Below are 20780 nucleotides of genomic sequence, written 5' to 3'. Positions count from 1 at the left end.
TAGGGCCGTAACACCCAGATCATCCTTACCCCCAAAAGCGAACACTGCAAGGGTGGGGAAGGCTGCGGTTTGAATACTTACAGGGTTCTGCTTAAAGCTTTCAGCGGTTCTTTCCAAATTGGCTACTCAAGACATACTTTGGAGGAGATTCTATGGTTGCTGAATTCTCATTAGGTTCTGGTATTAATTGAAATGAGAACTCAGCAACATTTGTGACTGATTTATCACGTGGAGCCTTGTGACAAGTTCTCAGAAGTTATGTCTTCCAGATTTGTGTGTAGGAAAGACCTTCTGTGCTTCCCAGCTGCTTGCCACGCAGTATAGTGCAGAGAACCAAGAACTGCGTGGCAGACTGCTTTCACTGATAGAGGGGCTTCCACTTCCAAAATAAAATAAAAAAGAGGCCACCCCCTCTCCCAACATAAAAACCCCCAAAATAAAACAAGACATGACTCACTTTGAACTTGAATGACAGTTTCCAATGACCGCACAGCGTTGGGATTAGGCCTCTGCCGTAGGATCTCTTCAGGGAAAAGATCCAACTACAAATGAAAAAGGAGAACATTATGGGGATGGATATAATGCACAAAATATTCGCTAAAAACACTGCTCCTCATATACAGAATAAACCCACCGCTACTGCTGTCGTAATGAAAGATAACACTTTGGAGATATTAAGCACAAGCATTTATATGTAATATACAGAGGTTTGTGCCTTTAAGCATTAAACATTTGTTTGCGAGAGAGAGAGCGAGAAAAACTAAGCTTTGGGGGATATAAAAGTGTAATCGTTTTCAAAAGCATCCAATCCGCTAATGTTATGTTAAATAGGGATGCGGCCGTTAAGTCGGCACAAGAAAGGTCAATGGGCTGAAGGTCAACAATGCAGAAGGTCAACATAGGTTTTTTTTTTTATTTTTCCCCCACTGTGGTTCCAAAATGAAACGGTAGTTCATGCTCTACATCCACTAGGGCATGGAGGAAGAATAGAATAGTGTGCCAAGTGGAGTGAGCAATGCGAGTGGCTGCCGTACACTTAGACAGTGTCCAGTACTAGATGTCTAGATCTAGACGCCTAAAAAAAAAATATATACGTCGACCTTCTGCATTGTCGACCTAAGGACCCAGTCTACCTTCAGTCCCCGTCGACCGAATGATCCATACTCGTTAAATATGCTTTTAGATACATGAACGGTAAAGTGGAGCAGTCAATCACAGCAACCAATCAGCTTCTGTTATTTATCCAAAACCATCTTTGAAATGATCGAAGCTGTTTGGTTGTGTTGGCCAACTACTGCACTTTATAGCTCTCCAAGACTTGATAGATCTCCCATTACATATTTAAATTTACCACACATAGGGCCTGATTCAGACCGGATTGCTCATCTGCAAATCTGAAGATCAGCAATCAGACAGTGAAAACCTGCCCTGTACAAATCTGCAATTGAATTGCTAAAATTTAGCAATCCGCTATCCTGTTGCACATCCATTTTCAAATCACTCACCACTGAATAATCTTCCCAGTCTGTGCAAATGTAAGTAAGTCAGTAAGATATTGTGTGCAGCATATATGATCTATTGAATTGCAGGAGCGATCGCATATGGGTTTTAACAACATGCGATCGCTCGAATGCAATCTGCGGGTGAGGGAAACATTTTCGGCTGCATTGGGTTTGGGGAGAGGGGGCCAGAGGGCCCGCTGGCGGTGTCCGTCTGGGTAGTTTAGCGCTGTGAAAGAGCACAAGCGGGCAGCAGGGGTCAGCGGTGGCAGTAGAATTTGAAAAACCTGTTTAAATCACTGGGCAGCCCTCTGATTGGCTGAGCTCTCTCAGCTAATCAGTACTTGGAATTTTGTTAAAATTCTGCTACCGTGCTGACCCCAGCCGCCCACTAGTGCTCCTTCACAGCGCTACGCTACTTAGCAGCTCTCTTCAAGATGGCAAGATGGCATGCGACATCGGGTGCTGTAAAGGGGTACTTTTTGCATCATAACATGCGATCGGATGCACTGAACTGTTAAGACATTAGGCTGTAACAGCAGTAATGTAACAATATAACCGTAACAACTGTCAGAATTTAATTAAATTCTGCTGTAAGCTGAAAAACACACGCCCTCATTACAGATGTCTTACACAATTTCTATGATACCATCACATTCAATATCTTTTGTATTACCTCGTTGCCCAGCAAGGCAGACACACAGGCCTCAGATGCATCACATATGGAAGTCAGGTCGTGGCCACCTTCCAGAGCGAGCACTACACGGCCACCAGCCAAGCTCATCAGCTGACGGGTCATGTGACCAAAGCCTAAAACGAAGAAAAATGATGTGAATGGAACTCTCTGGCGGCAACAACAGAATACATCAGAGTATATGTATATAAGACATCGGAGGAAGTCCAAAAACACATGAATAGTGCCTCCAGGCAGAACTTACACTTAGCGGTCACATTGTATCCTCCAAGAGGAGCTGGATGTCCTTCAGCAGCATCAAAACCAGCAGAAACTAAGACCACATCTGGTGAGAATTCGTGGGCAATTGGCATCACCACTGTCCTGTAGAGAAAAAGATCATCATAGAACCAGAAGGGATGAGTTACGCTGCCACCACCACAAATATCCACCCCGATTGTCCATATATGAAAGGAGGCTAACAGTGACACAATAACAAAACAGGAGTGAAGCAGCCCTGACAGAAGCACTGGTGTATCCATAGCCAAGTCATGGGGCTGTGTATAGTCCCTGCAGGGACACGGAAAATGCTGATAGTTTTCAGGTTGCACTTTGAAACGGCAATTCAGATAATCTAGGGTTAGGCCAATGCTGGGTGCAGGTGCTGTGGTGTGCATTATTGGGCTTATGTATAAACATGGGACACTCCTATGGTTAAACTAATGGCCTGCAGTGGTGAAGGGCATGGTTGCTTTCAGGCAGACAGCACACTTGTTACTCCTGAAATGTAAACAAGTTTCCTGATGCATGTTATCAGGCTTTTATTTTTTGTAGAATGTAATAAAATTATACATAAATGCACATGCCTCTTGTGCCTTGTAATTAGCTATCCCGGATAGCTTACAGTCTCCATAGAAGCAGTGCTTCATAAAAACTAGCAATGAGGATATAAGGACTGAGTGAAGCGGAGAGCGGAATTATGCTCCCTTTGTGCAGAAAACCTATTTATAGACTCCCTTTCAAGTAAAACTGATCCAGATGTAGAAAAAAGGGAAGGGGGCTGGTGGGCAGGAAGAGGCAAACACTTAATGTGGAAGAGCATTAAAGCACTGCAGCAGTCTATCTAACCTACTGTATATCCACATTCACTTCACAGAACAGATAGACATACAGCATCAACACACAGTCATTGCACAGCGCAGGCATACATAATACAGCATCACTATACACAGCCACTGTACAGCGCAGGCATACATAATACAGCATCACTATACACAGCCACTGCACAGCGCAGGCATACATAATACAGCATCACTATACACAGCCACTGTACAGCCCAGGCATACATGATACAGCATCACTATACAAAGCCACTGCACAGCGCAGGCATACATAATACAGCATCACTATACACAGCCACTGCACAGCGCAGGCATACATAATACAGCATCACTATACACAGCCACTGTACAGCCCAGGCATACATGATACAGCATCACTATACACAGCCACTGCACAGCCCAGGCATACATAATACAGCATCACTACACAGCCTTTGCACAGATCAGGCATACCTAATACAGCATCACTATACACAGCCACTGTACAGCCCAGGCATACATAATACAGCATCACTATACACAGCCACTGTACAGCCCAGGCATACATGATACAGCATCACTATACACAGCCACTGCACAGCGCAGGCATACATAATACAGCATCACTATACACAGCCACTGCACAGCGCAGGCATACATAATACAGCATCACTATACACAGCCACTGTACAGCCCAGGCATACATGATACAGCATCACTATACACAGCCACTGCACAGCGCAGGCATACATAATACAGCATCACTACACAGCCTTTGCACAGATCAGGCATACCTAATACAGCATCACTATACACAGCCACTGTACAGCCCAGGCATACATAATACAGCATCACTATACACAGCCACTGTACAGCCCAGGCATACATGATACAGCATCACTATACACAGCCACTGCACAGCGCAGGCATACATAATACAGCATCACTATACACAGCCACTGTACAGCCCAGGCATACATGATACAGCATCACTACACAGCCACTGCACAGCGCAGGCATACATAATACAGCATCACTACACAGCCTTTGCACAGATCAGGCATACCTAATACAGCATCACTATACACAGAGACTGCACAGCGTAGACATATAGGGTGAAATGTAATAGGATGAGAGATTCAGAAAGTGAGAGATTTGGTAAGAAATCTCCAGTTTTTTTAAAGTGGCAATCATTAACACAGCAAAATCGCACTGGTTTTGCTGTGTAAATGATTGCCACTTTAAAAAAACTGGAGATTTCTTACCAAAATCTCTCACTTTCTGAATCTCTCATCCTATTACATTTCACCCATAGCATCATTTTGGATTAATTAGCTGATTAGAGGATGAAAATATTGAACCTTTTCACAATATTCTAATTTTCTTCATTAACTGTAAGCCGTAATCAAAATTATAACAAAGTCTTGAAATATCTCACTTTGCATGCAATGAGTCTATATCACATATCCGTTTCACCTTTTAAGTTGAATTTCTGAAATAAATGAAGTTTTGAATGGTATTCTAATTTTTCGAGTTCACATGTATAGTAGATCTATCTATCTATCTAGCGTCTCCGACACACCGCCACCTGTTGGCAGCGAGTGAAACTACATCTTTCTCTCTCACACATGCACAAACACAGAGGCAATCATAAGGTAGCAGACTTATGACAGGCCTCAGCCACAGGGCATTCTGGCGTTCTACAGGTTGGTTTGGCAATTCATTAATGAAATAGCAAACAATGGATATGGACAGTTGCGAGTGGCCACATTTACATCTGTAGTTAGGTGCTTACCTTTATTTAGTGGCCACTACAAGTTCCTAATGTGTCACTGTTGGCGCCTGCTGCTCATCTGTTTTGCAGCAATAATGGGCTGATTTGGGAGAGATTTGCACCAGAGGTATATGAGACAGTAAGTGGCGGTTAAATGTGATGTTAAGGGTTTAATGGGGGCATGTGTTTGCCGAACATAATTGCAGATATTTCACACATCTGACATTGATAAATTTTTTATTAAAAATGGAATTTTCTGCTAAGAATGACATTAATGTTCTCCCATTTTTTCTTGATAGATTAATTTTCAAGAATGTTGTTGTTTGTTGTAACTCTTCCCAAAGATCCCAACATAACAATGCCCTTCCCATTTTCAATGGTTTCTAGGTCACTGCACACGGTAAATGCACATCACTCACTTTTTTACCCGTTTAAAGTAAAGTAAATGGTGCAAAGCCTAGCTGCCTGATGGCTATGTGATTAGCTGCTGATAAGTATCAGAAGACATTGTACACGCTGCTCTTACTACCAAGCTCAGCGGTTTTTAGACCATATCAAGTATGACGGGTGTTGTGACTGTAATTCCTGCATTTATTGTCACAAAGATAATTTGTTTTCAGCATCTAAAGCAGGGATGGGGAACCTTCGGCCCTCCAGCTGTTGTTGAACTACACATCCCAGAATGCTTTGCTACAGTTTTAGCATGGCCAAATAGCAAAACTGTAGCAGTGCATGCTGGGATGTGTAGTTCAGCAACAGCTGGAGGGTCAAATGTTCCCCATCCCTGATCTAAAGCCTTTAAAATGCAGAGAAGAAATTAAAAAATCGACAGTAGTTGACAGACAGTAGTTGGAGATTCTGAACACGGCTACATCTGTATTGCACATACACATGTAGCCATGTTCAGAATCTCCATGCTGCAATATTGCTGCTCAATGCATTTCTAGAAGCTGCAGGAGCGAATTAGACACACGCACATGGCATCCGGATCATGGCAATCGCCAGGTGAGTCGCAAATGGCTATTGGTGCGGCATAGATGAGCACAGCTACATCTGTATGTCTAAATAAGAAACAGGCTATGGGGGATATATAATGTCACACAATTTTCCAAAATGGAGCTTTACGGTTGATATATTATAGACAGTACAACAAGCTTCCCGTTGTAAACATCCAAATGACAATCTCATATCAGTGATTCTGACAAAAGTCTCTTTCTTAATAAAATATCACAACCCGTGTGTGTGTGTGTGTAAATGAACACACGTGTTTAGGGCAGACTAGATGGGCCAAGTGGTTCTTATCTGCCTTAAACGTCTATGTTTCTAATTCCGCACACTGCATTGTGACCCAAACAAGCGTATATTAATCACACACACACAAGAATGCACAGTCCAAGCAACATCTCCTGTACAATAGAACTTTGCAGATTTGTGTCTGCTTTCTCAGGATTTGTAAATATAGCTTCTCTTTTACATCTGTAAGGAGGGGGACTGTGTTGAAAGCAATCACTTTGCACGCTCCTAGTTAATAAAAATGTCCCATATAGACTGTAAAGTGGTGGATTCAGAGGAACATGGCTAGGTGTTTTTATTCATTATTATAATAATTATTATTAGCAGCTATTGGCTAAGAGGTGTATTATGCGGCTTTTCCGGCCTCCTGTTTTGATAATTACATAACTGGTAGCACACAATGAAGCAAAAAAGGCACCACAAGAACAATACAAGTCGTAAGTCAATTACAAACATTTTAAAAATCAAAAATAACAAAACAATAATGCGAAGAAAACATTTCCCCTGACATTCTGTACTAGACATTTGGCATGTTAGTATAATATAGCGGATAATACTTCTTAAACAATGTGGGAGGGTGTACGAGCTGCAGATATTACATATGAGGGCTACACACATCAGGGTTCCCACTGTTAGAAATCCTTCTAAACTGTATTAGAAGCTTAATGCAAAAATAGCTGGAAATATATTTTTTTTTTTTACATTTTGGTTACTTTTATTAATACAAACACTGAAACATAACCTTAAAAAGGTTCCCAAATAAAACTACCTTAACCCAATTACATTTTTAACCTCTGATTACTTTAAATTGACTTGTACATGCCCTCATACCACTTTTACTAAATATACTGACACGCTTTTATGAGAATTCATGCACAATATAAAAGGTGATGTTGCTATAGGAACCAGATGTTTCTACCACCACCAGGGGCAATACCTGCGAGGTGCATGCTGTTCAGAAATTCCTGAAAGTCTGCTTGTATTTTTAAAGCGGCAATCACTTAGTAGGCAAAACCAGGTGGATTTTTGCCTTGTATATGATTGCCGATTTACAATTCTGGGCAGCCACAGTCTTTCCACTGCATTAATAGCCACAACCGCTTCTGTTGATTTGATTTCTCCAATACTTTTCTGCATTGTAATTACATACATGTTGGTCATTTTTACATTCCTGGGACTAGCTATGAAACACAATAAAGGAAGACCACTGTGCTTCGTAAAGGAAGACCACTGTGCTTCGTAAAAGTTGCAGCACAGCATGTACAAACCAATAAAGCAGAAGGTTTATCTTCATTGACCTCTGTTGTACAGCACTGCATACAGTGCAGAGTATTCCTAGACAGCAGAACAAATCTCCACCATAAAAAGACACAGCTGAGAAGGAGGCTAGAAACAGGATTTCAGCAAGTCAGAAGTCAGAGGGACAGGAAGGTGGACCGGTGCTGGTAGTGAAGACTGGTGTCACTATGAGGGTTATTCTGATTCACTGGGAAAGGCACAATCACTCTCTAATGGACAAAACCATGTGCACTGCAGGTGGGGCTGATGTAACATGTGCAGAGAGAGTTAGATTTGGGTGTTTTATTGTTTCTGTGCAGGGAAAATACTGGCTGCTATATTTTTACACTGCAATAAAGATATCAGTTTGAAGTACACCCCTCACCCAAATCTAACTCACTCTGCACATGTTACATCAGCCCCACCTGCAGTGCACATGGTTTTGTCCATTCGAGAGCGATTGTGCCTTTCCGAGTGAATCAGAATAACCCCCAATATGTAGACTGTCCGGGTTTACATTGCTTACCAATGGGCCGCATGCCTCTCTAAGCACGTAGGTTAATTTAGGAGCACTCCAAACAGCTTAATTCCTTTATTAGTATGCCCCATGCATAAAACACCCACCCATTAGATTGAACGCAGTATGTAGATATGTGGTCATTCTTGTTAAGGGTCTCTGTGAGAATGACTGCACAAGGTGACTGTGCCATTAACTGAAAGTATGATGTGGGTGTATGGCACGACCGGTCAGTTTAACAGTGCAAGGTGTATTGGAGCAGAATCATTTTGCAGCCTGTAAGGTGTATTAATATTTGAAGGTCTTATTGGGAGAGGCCTGCACTTATCTTGCCCAGATAATACCTGTACTGTGGACACCCAGAGGGCTTCAGTCCCCAGCTCTTCTCATCCGGCACATTCCACCAGCACTAAATTGCACTACAAGGTCAGAAAAGACAGAAACGAAAAAAAGGAGTGAAAAGTGGGAGCAGAGAAGAGGAGGTAGGAAACCTAGAAAAATCGGGACAAGCAAAGGGCAGAGGAAAACATGGAGACTCACCTGAAGGCTGCAAGATATTCTGCATCACCCATAGGGGGATCCAAACCACCTGCCCATGCAACATTCACATTGAAGCCTTCTCCACTGTTGGCACCGACCTGAAGTCAAGAAGACATGTAAGCACACCAGCTGGGACTTGTATACATACTCACAATGATGTGATTATAAAGATGCCATTTTTGGTATGACCCTAAACCAGGGATGGGGAACCTTTGGCCCTCCAGCTGTTGTTGAACTACGCACCCCAGAATGCCTTGCAACAGTTTTAGCCTTCCAAATAGCAAAACTGTAGCAGGGCAGTATGGGATGTGTGGTTCAACAACAGCTGGAGGGCAAAGGTTCCCCATCCCTGCCCTAAACCATACAAGAATCTGTTCCTCTGCATAGTGTTTCTTGCTGCAAATAGCAATCCATACCAATTTAAACATGGTGCCAAATGTGCCATTAAAATTTTAGAGAAAATTAGGTAATTAGATAGGTGTATTATCACGGCGCCCATTGCATCGCATACCATAAGGCATACAATGGTATGCGATGCGATGCAATATCGCGCGATGTTGTACAATGTCATACAATTTTAAAATTGTATAACATTGTATATGGCATACAATGCGATGGGATGCGATGCGATTAAAAATTGTATAAGCACCCTAATGGGTGCTTACAATGTTAAATGCACCCTAATGGGTGCTTACAATGTTAAATGCACCCTAATGGGTGCTTACAATGTTAAATGCACCCCCACGCCACCCCCCACTATAAACGTGAACCCGATGCGCGGCGAGCGCAGCAAGCCCGCAAGGGGCGGCGGTACACGTCCTACGACCTTTTCATACCCCCACTATCCACGTCGGCGTGGAGTTGATTCTATAAAGTGTGGCGAGCGCAGCGAGCCCGAAGCGTGGCGAGCCCCGCAAGGGGACGCGCATAACTTCACAGGAATACGCGTCCCCTCGCGGGGCACGCTGCGCTCGCCACGCTTCGGGCTCGGTGGCTCGCTGCGCTCGACACACTATATAAAATCAACTCCACTCCGACGTGGATAGTGGGGGTATGAAAAGGTCATAGGATGCGTACCGCCGCCCCTCGCGGGCTCGCTGCGCTCGCCGCACTTCGGGTTCACGTTTATAGTGGGGGGGTTGCGTCGGGTGCATTTAACATTGTAAGCACCCATTAGGGTGCTTGTACAATTTTTAATCAAATAGGGGTGTAAAATCGCATCACATGCCATCGGGTGCATGGCATGCGATGCGATAAAAACATTGCGCGATCAACATCGGGAGCGCCGTGATAATACACAAGTACCGAAAATTACTTCCAAGTGGCAGAGGGTCTTGAGCATGGACGATGGGAGTACACGTGTCTAAAAACAGCTAGCCGCAAAATTCCACACAGTGTTGCAATGCGACTAGGACGCATCAGGATATTATGACATGCAACACATATATTTGGCGTAACGGAGTCTGCATAAAAAACACACCGGAACTTGTGTTGGAAAAAACAAACAAGGGTGTATGCATTTGCTGTGTTCCGTCGTTAACAAGGTCGCCGTGTAAACACATCGTTTAGTGTGTTCCTGGCTTTAGCTGCACACTATTATGCAAAGTGTAGCATATCAAATTAATCAACACAGTCGCCTTATTTTAGATGGCAGCCGGAGGGGCTGTGACTGCAGCAATGAAGGAGGACACAGCTGTATGTTTGGACTTTATATTGTTCTATAATGTGTTGGAAAGAATGCTTAGGGGTTTAGAAAATCATATCATGCATAAAAAGTGTACTTGTACCGCAAATATATGGCAAAAGTGGCATTTATGTCCAGGCTTTGAGCAAATGTACGTGCAGCATAAACTCAGCATAGTAACATTATTATAAAAAATTCCACCAAAGCGATTATTGTTATTATACATTTATATCATATTAAATAATATATAAAATCACAGCTAGTGTGACTGAAAACTTAGTTTCTACAGGGCCAGTAGTTTTATGCTGAATGCTGACCCTTTATCAGTTACTTTGGTCATGGATATGTCAAAAATAGTATCTAGTGTGATAAGACAACCACCCAAAAATAACACAAAACATGCAGGGTTTTCTCAAGATAAAAGGATTCTGACTGGAAACTTCAGGTCTCCGACTCTGTGCGCAGCTAAAAGGTTAACAGATAGGTGATAAAAGTTTTTCTTGCAGGCTTCAAACGTAGAATTGCAAGTGTTCTGTCTGTCACGTTTATAACATTGTTTTCAAAGGAGTTATTTTGGGCAAGAATGCATATTTCACCATCTGTTCTGCATCTCCTCCCCCCCCCCCCCCTTTATCGTAAAATCCTTTGTTCCTCAAAATATCAAAGAGATGATGATAAACTGTTTACAATGCAAAATCCTCTCAGCCCTTCATCCCCCAGAGTACCTTCTGCAGTAGAGGCTACACGTAATCAACAATGCCAACCCAAGAGTATTTTCTCCAACCCATTTTCCCATAGATAACAAGCACGGGGGTGTCAGGAAATAGGTGAAGGTATAGTGGCTTGGGGTCTTCTAAGCCAAAGACCATATCAGGCTTGATGACAGGCGATTAACTGACAGGAAGTGAGCAAATGTCGCAGGAATTGGGTCAAGTCATGGGTTTAAACCACTGGTGTAATTATGGATACTGAAATCACCTCATCAGCAGCGCCGCTCCCAGGAAAGAAGTTGCCATCATCATGTCGGTGGAGGGAGATGTACAGTACATTGGGGTCTCTGTAAAATACTCTTTGTGTCCCGTTGCCATGGTGCACATCCTTGGGGGGAAAAGGACATTAGACAGTCAGAAAATAAAAACCTTTAAAATTAAGGAAATAAAAAGCAACAGGCAATATGGGCTTATGAGAACAATACAGTATATGTACCATGTATTATTCTAAAATTAATACATTAAATAAAAATGGCAGCTGCAAACTCTATTATGCAAATTGAAAACACACATTATAAGCTGCTCCCACCATGAACTCCAATATATCTGGCAACACCACAGCTGAGTAAGTGATTAGTCTGCCGAACCAATGGCCACAAGAATAGAGCTTACCGAATCACTAAGCATCAGTGACACCATTGTAGCGCTAGTCTCAAGAAAGGCGGCTTGGTCTCAAGATAAAATGGCTGCCTCTGCTGTAGGTGATCTGTACACTTTCCAAGCTATAAAAATGCTAGCGCTCCTTTACTGCAATCACCTTCTCCCAGTTATTACCGTAGCTGCCTGGGATCTTGATCGGGCCTCCTTCATCCACTTATCACTGCTATTTGTATTATTAAATGGAGCACGTTACACATAACAATGCAATTACACTATTTGCAAAAGAAACATTCTCTTATCTAACAATTTTGAAACAGGATCTCTAGTAATATGTATGTAATACTGGCCTGTAAGGAGCTATTTGTAGTGAACTACCACTTTATGCAATGTCACAAAACCGTACATCCTCTTTTAAGACTTGCATGGTAGGATTATATTTTTTTGTTGTTTTGCTCTATTCAAATTTGATGACATAAGCAAGATCATGTGGCCTAAATAGATGGCCATAATAAGTCCTCCATATACAGCCACCCCCCCCCCCTCCTCTGATGTCACACACTTTACTAGAAAGCACTAATTACATGTTTGTATTTGCAGCTTTAGGCCAAACCAAGAACTAAGCCATACACATCTTGCAGAATTAGCAGAAACTCTACACAAATAAATATTCACCGCTTCCGAAAAAGCCACAGGACCCGCAAGCTTTGATCATGGCAAACGAGGCACTGGTAGCCACTTCTGACCACAGCTAAAAATGATAAATATTGCCACAATCCTGAACAGGAGGAGGCCACCTCTGCACCGACACAGGACAAGTAAAACAATGGCGGCTCATTTCCTAACCATATACAACTCACGGCTTACTAAAATTATAGACCATTAGTGTACATTACTGCTACTATGGGAAAACCACGGGACCAGTAAAATACTGTTAAGTGTAACAGAAAGGGCAATCATGAATTCATTCTAGGTATTAAAAAAAAAAAATTGTAACCATAATGTATAGGATGTCATGCCACAAAATAAACAACTTAAAACCTTCCTAGCACGTTCTACTTCAATTCAACACAGATTACGCAGAATTCTATAAAACGGCTAACCCTTTTTCCCTGGAGGAAGTTTACATAGTATCTCAGTGGGACATTGACTAAAGGTTGATTTTAGTCAATATAATATATATTAAACTCTAAGGCAGAGGTTCCCAAACTGTGCGCCTAGGCTCCCTCGGGACACTTGCAGGGGTGCCTCGGGTTGGTCGTCCAGGACCAATTCAAATTATTTATGATCAATTATTTTTGGACAAAACCAGTGCTGGTGGCTGCCAATCATAAAATGTGTATAATCAGAACCAAATCCTGCCCTTTACCACATAACTGACCCTAAGAAGCACATATAAACACAATCTACTTTATATGATATATATTTTTTGGGCCTAGGGGTGCCTTGGAAAAATTCTGATACTCTAGGGTGCCGTGATTAGAAAAAGATTGGGAACCCCTGCTCTACAATCTTAATTGATGTTAGTCTTCCAGGGCTAAAACACATTTGATACCAGATCTTTTTTTTTTTTTGGCCTAGGAAGCCTAACATCGATTAAGATAGAGTTTAATCGATCTGAAATCGACAAAACATCAACCTTTAGCAGATATACCTCAGTGGTTCTCAACCTTGGTCCTCAAGTACCCCCAACAATGCACGTTTTCCAGACCACCTGGTAGGTGCACTCATTCTCTGACACATTTTAAAAGAGCCACAGGTGGAGCCAATTATTTCATCTGTGATTCTGTGTGGAGACCTGGAAAACGTGGACTTTTGGGGGTACTTGAGGACCAAGGATGAGAACCACTGATATACCCTTTAGTGTCTAGATGAATTTTTGTGCTGTACTGGCCTTGCTGGGAACATATACTTTTTTTTTTTTTAAAGATTTTATGTAGTTATTAGGACAGGAGCATTGATACAAGGGGATAATGCAGGAAAAGTATATTTTTGTTAAAAGAAAATGAAAACAAGCAGTACAGATGGTGTAATGGTTAGCATTACTGCCTCACAGCACTGAGGTCATTAGTTCGATTCCCACCATTGCCCTAACTGTGAGGAGTTTGTATATTCTCCCCGTACTTGCGTGGGTTTCCTCCAGGTACTCCGGTTTCCTCCCACAAACCAAAAAATATACTGGTAGGCAAAATTGGCTCCCAACAAAAATTAACCCTAGAATGTCTGTGTGTGCGTGTACATGTGGTAGAGAATGTAGATTGTAAGCTCCACTGGGGCAGGGAGGGATGTGAATGTTCTTTGTAAAGCGCTGCGGAATATGTGTGCGCTATATAAGAAACTGTTAATAAATAAACAAAACAAACTGCAGCTGAATGACAGGACATGGAACATGAGGACATGCACTGAAACTAGAGGGAGGAAGATTCAGGGGAAATTTGAGGAAGAATTACTACACAGAAAGAGTAGTAGATAAGTGGAATAGCCTCCCATCAGAGGTGGTAGATGCAAATACAGTAGAGCAATTTAAACATGCTTGGAATAGGTATATTGATATCCTTACAAAGAAATAAGGATCAAATATGGTTTGAGGTAATGTGTTTAAAAAAGGGGCAGACTAGATGGGTCAAGTGGTTCTTATCTGCTGTCAAATTCTATGTTTCTATGGAATCCCACTAAATAATTGCTTATATGTTTGCTTAATGTGAGGTTTAATCAATAATGCAATTTATATCATTTTTAGCATTTACAAAGTTTAAAAAATAAGGCAGGAAAGTTTCCCAGTACAAACATAGAATCATCCTTCTAATGATTATATTTAATACAGATGAAGAGCATTCCCCCCCCCCCCACACCTGCATAATCCCTGATCCCAATGACAATGGTTTTTAGAATGTTTAAAAAGTGGCATTTACAATAGTGGTTGTTTTTCATATTGCATTTAGGAAGTCCCACATTTACACAAAATCATATTTTCTAAAAAGGGTGTCTTTCCAGTGCTCTTTGCCAATATATTTATCTCTGCACTAAATCGGTGTGGGGGGTGGTGACTACTGGACCTTGGGTAGTCTGTGGCCTGAGCGTCCAGCTCACCTCATGCAAACAAGGGGCCCTCCACATGTATGGTAACTTATCTTCAGTTATTGTTCAACTGTGGTGTGACTGCCATTCTGTTATCAGGCATTGTGGTCATTCTGAGCCCACACAAAACAATACCAGGCCAACAAGACATAGCTGTGCATATACATACAGATACCAGAAGGCCTTGCTGCTATTCTGGCTAACCATGGGTCCAATAACCATATGAAATCCATATGTGGAATGTATACAGTAGAGTAAGGTGAAACTAGCACCTCTGTAGAATACAGATAACATTTTGATAGCACTCACCCAGTCCACAATAAGTATCTTCCTTACATCTAGCCTTTGTTGCAACTGCTTGGCTGCTATGGCCACGGAATTGAAGAAACAGAACCCCCTGAGGAGACAATAAACCTAGTGTCAGCCACATCATAAGAGCTGCTGCTTACTGATCAGCTGGATCACAGAGAAAAAAACCGCCATAGGAATGAATTTTCTGATTATGTCTGCCCAGCAGTGTTACCAGCCGTGTAAATAAAGCAAGTACGTACATTGCAGTAGAAGGGTCAGCGTGATGTCCAGGAGGCCTCACCAATGCAAATCCATTCTGTAACCAAGAAGAGAACGTCTGATGAGCCAACTGCAGGATTACATTTACTATTTCAGCTATGGGACTGAAGAACTGTGGTCGGGTCCCAAAAGACAGACATTGCATTGTATTATACAGATCATCCATGCAGATGTTAGAAATATTTGAGGAAGTGTGAACTAGAATCATAACATTAAGGCAGAATTCCTTAAATTTCATATAAAGATCAATAAATTAGGCTGGGTAGGTGGGTTGGAGAAACACACAAATAAAAGTTCAAAAAGTAAAAATCTTGAAAGACAAACTATTTATTGTTATCTCCATAAAACCGGACAAGAATCCTATATAAATAAAAGGCTAAAACTGCTCCTTACCTCTACAGAGTGAATATAGGTTTTAAAGTTTTGTTTAAATAAAGTTTTAAATAAGTTTTGAATAAATTCCGGCACTCACAGCCACCAGTGCTGACATTACGGTTAGGTTGGTCAATCATTTTGATGGGCTGGTAATTAGTATGGGCTATATTTATGAAGTGACAGTTTAGCTCTTGGTGGGTTGGAGCTGCACATTTAAAGCAGCACACGCATTCACAGTAAAGCACGGCACTCTTACACCGAAAGTTAGAACCACTCTTGATTTTCAGCGCCAACCCACCAAGACGTGTCTGTTTTACAGTCCTAGGTCTTCTGTCTCTAGAAGTCCATACTAGCAGAGAAGACACTCTCTAAATAAAGGTTACTTGGAAGATAAATATTAAATATAAAAAAGGTCCAATGTCACCGTACCTTCAGTTCTCGTGTGACGACTTTAAAAGCGAGGTCGATCACGCTGCCTGCAGCCCAGCGGGCAGCGTTTGAGGAATGTAGCTCATTCCAGATGGTGTCGCTGTCCACCTGTGAGTGGAAAGCGAATGGTAAGAGATCTGGCACATAAGGGGTTCAGAGTTTATTAAGTTCACATCACTTAACTGACACCAACACACAAACGCTATTTTCTGAGAGCAACCTATCAATTCCCTCGGGACCAGTTAGGTGAGAAATGCATTGTGGATAATGTCATTCTCAAGAATATTGGTTGCCTCTACACCAGTGATGGGGAATCTTTGGCTCTCCAGCTGTTGCTGAACTTCACATCCCAGCATGCACTGCTACAGATTTGCTATTTGGCCATGCCAAAACTGTAGCAAAGCATTCTGGGATGTGTAGCTCAACAACAGCTGGAGGGCTGAAGGTTCCTGAACCCTGCTCTACACTGTGTAGGAGACAGGTACATTTTTAATTGATAATCATGCATGGCTACTAGCTGTACAATGTATTGCTATATTATATTATGCATTGTCCACTATTTTCTTTTTATAATGATGTTTAGCATTTGACAGAAATAGATTCAGAACCAATCAACACTGTCTATCATTTTAGAAATTTCTATTAAAAGAATGGTAGCAGTAGACCGTTAGCTGGCTCAAGTTGTTCCATGTTAGTAAATGAGTCTCAGCCTGGGAGCAGGTGCATATGTAGCGTTTGATGAATGGCTGTAGCTGGGCTTCATCACAAGACGAGCATAACAGCAGCAATTATTTTCCAGCAATAGTAAAAAATAAAACAGGGAATGCATTTCAGCAATTTTCTCCTTCAGTTCAATGTCGTTTCCAAATCTTGTGTTATTATAAATTTATATTCCAAATGTCATCTGGTAACCTAACCGTAGTGTCTAATTGTATTACCGGAGGACTCGCAGGCTCAGGTCTTCCAGTGCTTATGAATAAAACCCTTAATGATTTTGGGTGAGGCTGCAGCCTAAAACCCTCTGCCTGCCCGTTCCTCTGATCTCAATTATGGTTTGTTTTTTAGGAATAAACGCACTGGAAAGGAATTTATTTTATCTTTTTTTTTTTCTTCTTCTTCTTTCATTTCCCGTGAAACATCTTGTTTTCATCAGAGTCGCGTCAGCGCCAGGGAAATAACAAAGGAGACACGGAAAAACCTGGGGGATTCTGGGCTAATGAAAGGCATATGCGCGGCCTTAACTCAATCATCCCCTGAGGTTTAGATGGCCTGGCACACGGCTCGTGATGGGTGAATCAGTGGTGGGGACTGCGAGTATAGATACTTCAATGTATCTCTTATGTACTGCAGAAGACATCATTCCCTGCCCTATGATCCTTGACAGGTTACATCTGAAGGCTGGTTTGCTGAGGTATAGCAATTCTCCGTAACCTTTGTGGAAGCGTTAAGAGCTTAGGGATGCGTTTTCAGGTTACACATGTTCCATGTGTTAGATGAAAGGAACACATTTCTCTGTAGGAGAAGGTAGATTTCTAATGTACCATTAGCTCCATCCTTATCAAAGGGGACAATTGGGCTCATGCACTTCTTCTGTCTCTATAAAGAGGTGTGACCTAAAGGAGCCAGGCATCAAAGGTCCCCACTGTCACCAAGAAATGTGGTGCGAGATATATAGGTCTCCCCATCTCAGAGAGATATATGTGCTTTCAGAATAAGGGGATGCAAGCAAACAACATACTACGTGCTCATGTGCTTACAGCATGTGATCCTGTGTCTATAGAGCAAATACAGCGTACACACATTGTGTAACACCGCAAGTATAACTAAGCACTGTAGTATTAATCAGGGTTGCCTACCATCCCGGAATGGCTGGGAGGGTCCCGGAAATCGGGTCCCCCTCCCGGCCCCAGGAAAGGGGGACAAGCCTCCCGGAATGTAGCTAGTCTCCGTTTGGCAGGGGGGTCCGTGGGAGCAAATAACGCAAATCGTGTCTTTGTAGCGCTGTGCAATGCCTGAAGTATCGATATTGCACAGCAGGGGGCGTGGCCACGAGAACGTGATCGTCCTGACCACACCCCACTACAGATGATCCGCCGACCCGCCCCTTTCCCGTCATCGGCCCCGCTGAACTGGCTGCCCTCTCCTGGAGGGTGCAGCCAGAAAGTAGGCAATCCTGGAATTATTAGATACATACAGTATTACAGATTCAATACTACCGAAGTAAGACAGGGCAGTAGCACAAAGGTTATTATTTATAGAGTGCAGGAGGTATTATTGAACAAAAAGCGGATTTCTACTCTGAAACCCAAAATTTGACACTTTAAATCCTGCTGCTAAAATAGTGGAAAACAGACACATTGTATATAATCATATTTCCCCAAAGAATGTAGCGTTCCTGGAAATAAGGAGTTTGCCATTTAAGATTTCCAGTAAAGATGCATATACCCCAATTCTAAAGAATCAATGTATTTGCTCTAAGTAGGCCAATAAGAACATATCCTTAGACTTGTACTCACCCCAAGTCCTCCACATGGCAGCATGACAAACATCCTCTGAGCTAGAATGCCTGTAAAATAATAGGAGATGGTTACTAATAGGACATAAACTGTATGAATGTATTTATTTGAGATTACACATCATTATCTTTAAATATACACATCTGCATAAAGGCCATTGAATATATATATTTATTAATCATTAGTTATTACAATATAATATACAGAGGCAGCCTGGCCCCTGCAGTTGTTACAGGACCACATGTGTCATGTTAGTATTCAGCAGGCTGCACTTAGCAGACCTACGCCATCTGCTCGCTGTAACCAGCCTGGCACAAGTGACCTGAGACTGTTCATTTCCTACAGAGTTTATAGGAACCCTGGACAAATACAGTGGCCTACAGGCATTCAGTTTAAACAGCACAAGGCTTACGGTGGAGATAAAAATAAAGGGAAACACTAGGCCAAATGTAATAAGCCATAACAAGTGATAAAGTGAAGAGCAATAGGGACCAGCCACGATGTCCCTAACTGCCATTTCTCAAGTCACCTGTAATGTGACAGTTAGGAGCCAATTGGCTGGTACTTTATCACTCTCTACTTCATCACTTGTTATGGCTTCATACATTTGGCTTTGTGTGTGTTCATTAGTTATTACTTACATCATGAAGCAGAATGAGATGGTAAAAACAATTAGTTTTGCTGTTGTTTAGGGAATGGGATGGAGATGGGCAAACAGACTGAATACACAGCCAGCTGTATGAGGCTGCAGATAGCCATGGTACATTCCTTCGTCAGGTCTACACTTCTCCCCTTTCTGCCCCCACCCCACTGACAGCAAATGAAGCATGGGGTGTGCACCTTTAGGCACGTGTGAGCAAGCGCATACCCATGTGTACACTGCGTGGGGAAGGGGTGGCCAACCGGTCAGAGGTAAAGAGCCGAAAAATACTGACAGTCAAGCCAAAGAGCCGTCAATGGGCGTGGTCAGGGGCGTGGTCATATGACACAAGGGGGAGTGGCTACATGACAAAACTTTATGCCCCCCCAGTGCCAGATATGTCCCCCAAAGTGCTAGGTATGCCCCCAGTGTCACACATATATGCCCCAGTGCCAGATATGCCCCCACAGTGCCACACATATGCCCCCACAGTGCTAGTTATGCCCCCAGTGCCAGATATGCCCCATAATGCCATACATATGCCCCCACAGTGCTAGTTATGCGCCTAGTTAAAGATATGCTCCCACAATGCCACATATGCCCCCCACAGTGCTAGTTATGCCCCCAGTGCCAGATATCATATGCCCCACAGTACAACACATATGCCCCCTGTGCCAGATATGCCCCCACAGTGCCACACATATGCCCCCAGATCCTGACCTAAAGCACCCCCCCCCACACACACATACACACACTTCAGGCTTCAATAAATATATTTCTGTGCATGATAACATACACTTTACTAGGATGGCAGGCGGCTGGGGCGGTGAATGAAGAAGCCAGTCACTGTCAGAGCACTGAGAGACGGGTGGATCAAAGTGATGCCGACTGCGCAGTCAGTGTGACGAACATGGCGCCGGGGACACTGCTCCAATGTGACTGCGCATGCGCTGGCTCACAGCGGCCGCGGCTCGTCACACATAAAAGGTAGTGTCTGAGCCGGCAGAGCCGCGCATCGCATCAAAGGGGGGGAGCTGCCGGGCATCATTAGTAGGGAAGTTAGACGGCGAGCCGCAGATGAGGCAGAGAAGAGCCTCATGCTGCTCGGGAGCCGCGGGTAGGCCACCGCTGGCGTGGGGGGGTTCTTACTGCAATGTGACTGGTAACCATAATGAAAATGTTGGGGTGAAAGGCATTACATAGCGGTTGGGGGCTACTAAGGTATTAGAAAGCGACAATGGCAAAAATCCATTTTTGGTGACCTGTCATTTAAAGGCATGGCTGAATTGGGAAATAAAGAGTTGTAATCATTAAACGTGATTGTCTGTCTGGGCTGTTTGTAGTGTTAGTGGCTGGGAAGATCTATTTATTAAAAGTTAATACTATTAAAGTAATATAAGGTTTAGAGAAAATGGGCCTATATGTAGTTGAGATGGGGCTAATTAAC

At 42.7% G+C, this 20780-nt stretch overlaps 1 protein-coding gene and 1 long non-coding RNA gene across 7 annotated transcripts in view; one reads left to right on the top strand and one right to left on the bottom strand.

Moving 5' to 3' along the window:
* Nucleotides 1-20780, bottom strand: part of HDAC7 (histone deacetylase 7) — a 346438-nt gene that overhangs the window by 7880 nt on the left and 317778 nt on the right. For 5 of the 6 annotated variants that reach the window (XM_083169505.1, XM_083169503.1, XM_083169506.1 and 2 more), the window contains 9 exons: nt 18694-18743; nt 16178-16285; nt 15355-15410; nt 15113-15200; nt 11337-11456; nt 8675-8772; nt 2438-2556; nt 2176-2309; nt 458-542 (listed from right to left, as the gene is read on the bottom strand). In XM_083169505.1, the coding sequence (XP_083025631.1) occupies nt 458-542; nt 2176-2309; nt 2438-2556; nt 8675-8772; nt 11337-11456; nt 15113-15200; nt 15355-15410; nt 16178-16285; nt 18694-18743 (858 nt within the window). Of the gene's footprint in view, nt 1-457; nt 543-2175; nt 2310-2437; nt 2557-8478; nt 8554-8674; nt 8773-11336; nt 11457-15112; nt 15201-15354; nt 15411-16177; nt 16286-18693; nt 18744-20780 lie in introns of those variants that run through there. The other variant, XR_014469779.1, reaches the window with a different exon arrangement.
* Nucleotides 1-20780, top strand: part of LOC146057808 (uncharacterized) — a 135492-nt gene that overhangs the window by 110678 nt on the left and 4034 nt on the right. The window lies entirely within an intron of this gene.

The sequence above is a fragment of the Crinia signifera genome, chromosome 2 (genome assembly GCF_055691185.1).
Source record: "Crinia signifera chromosome 2, ASM5569118v1, whole genome shotgun sequence".
NCBI lineage: Eukaryota > Metazoa > Chordata > Amphibia > Anura > Myobatrachidae > Crinia > Crinia signifera.
Note: the sequence above shows the minus strand (reverse complement) of the source record. Positions and strands in the feature narration are given on the sequence as shown.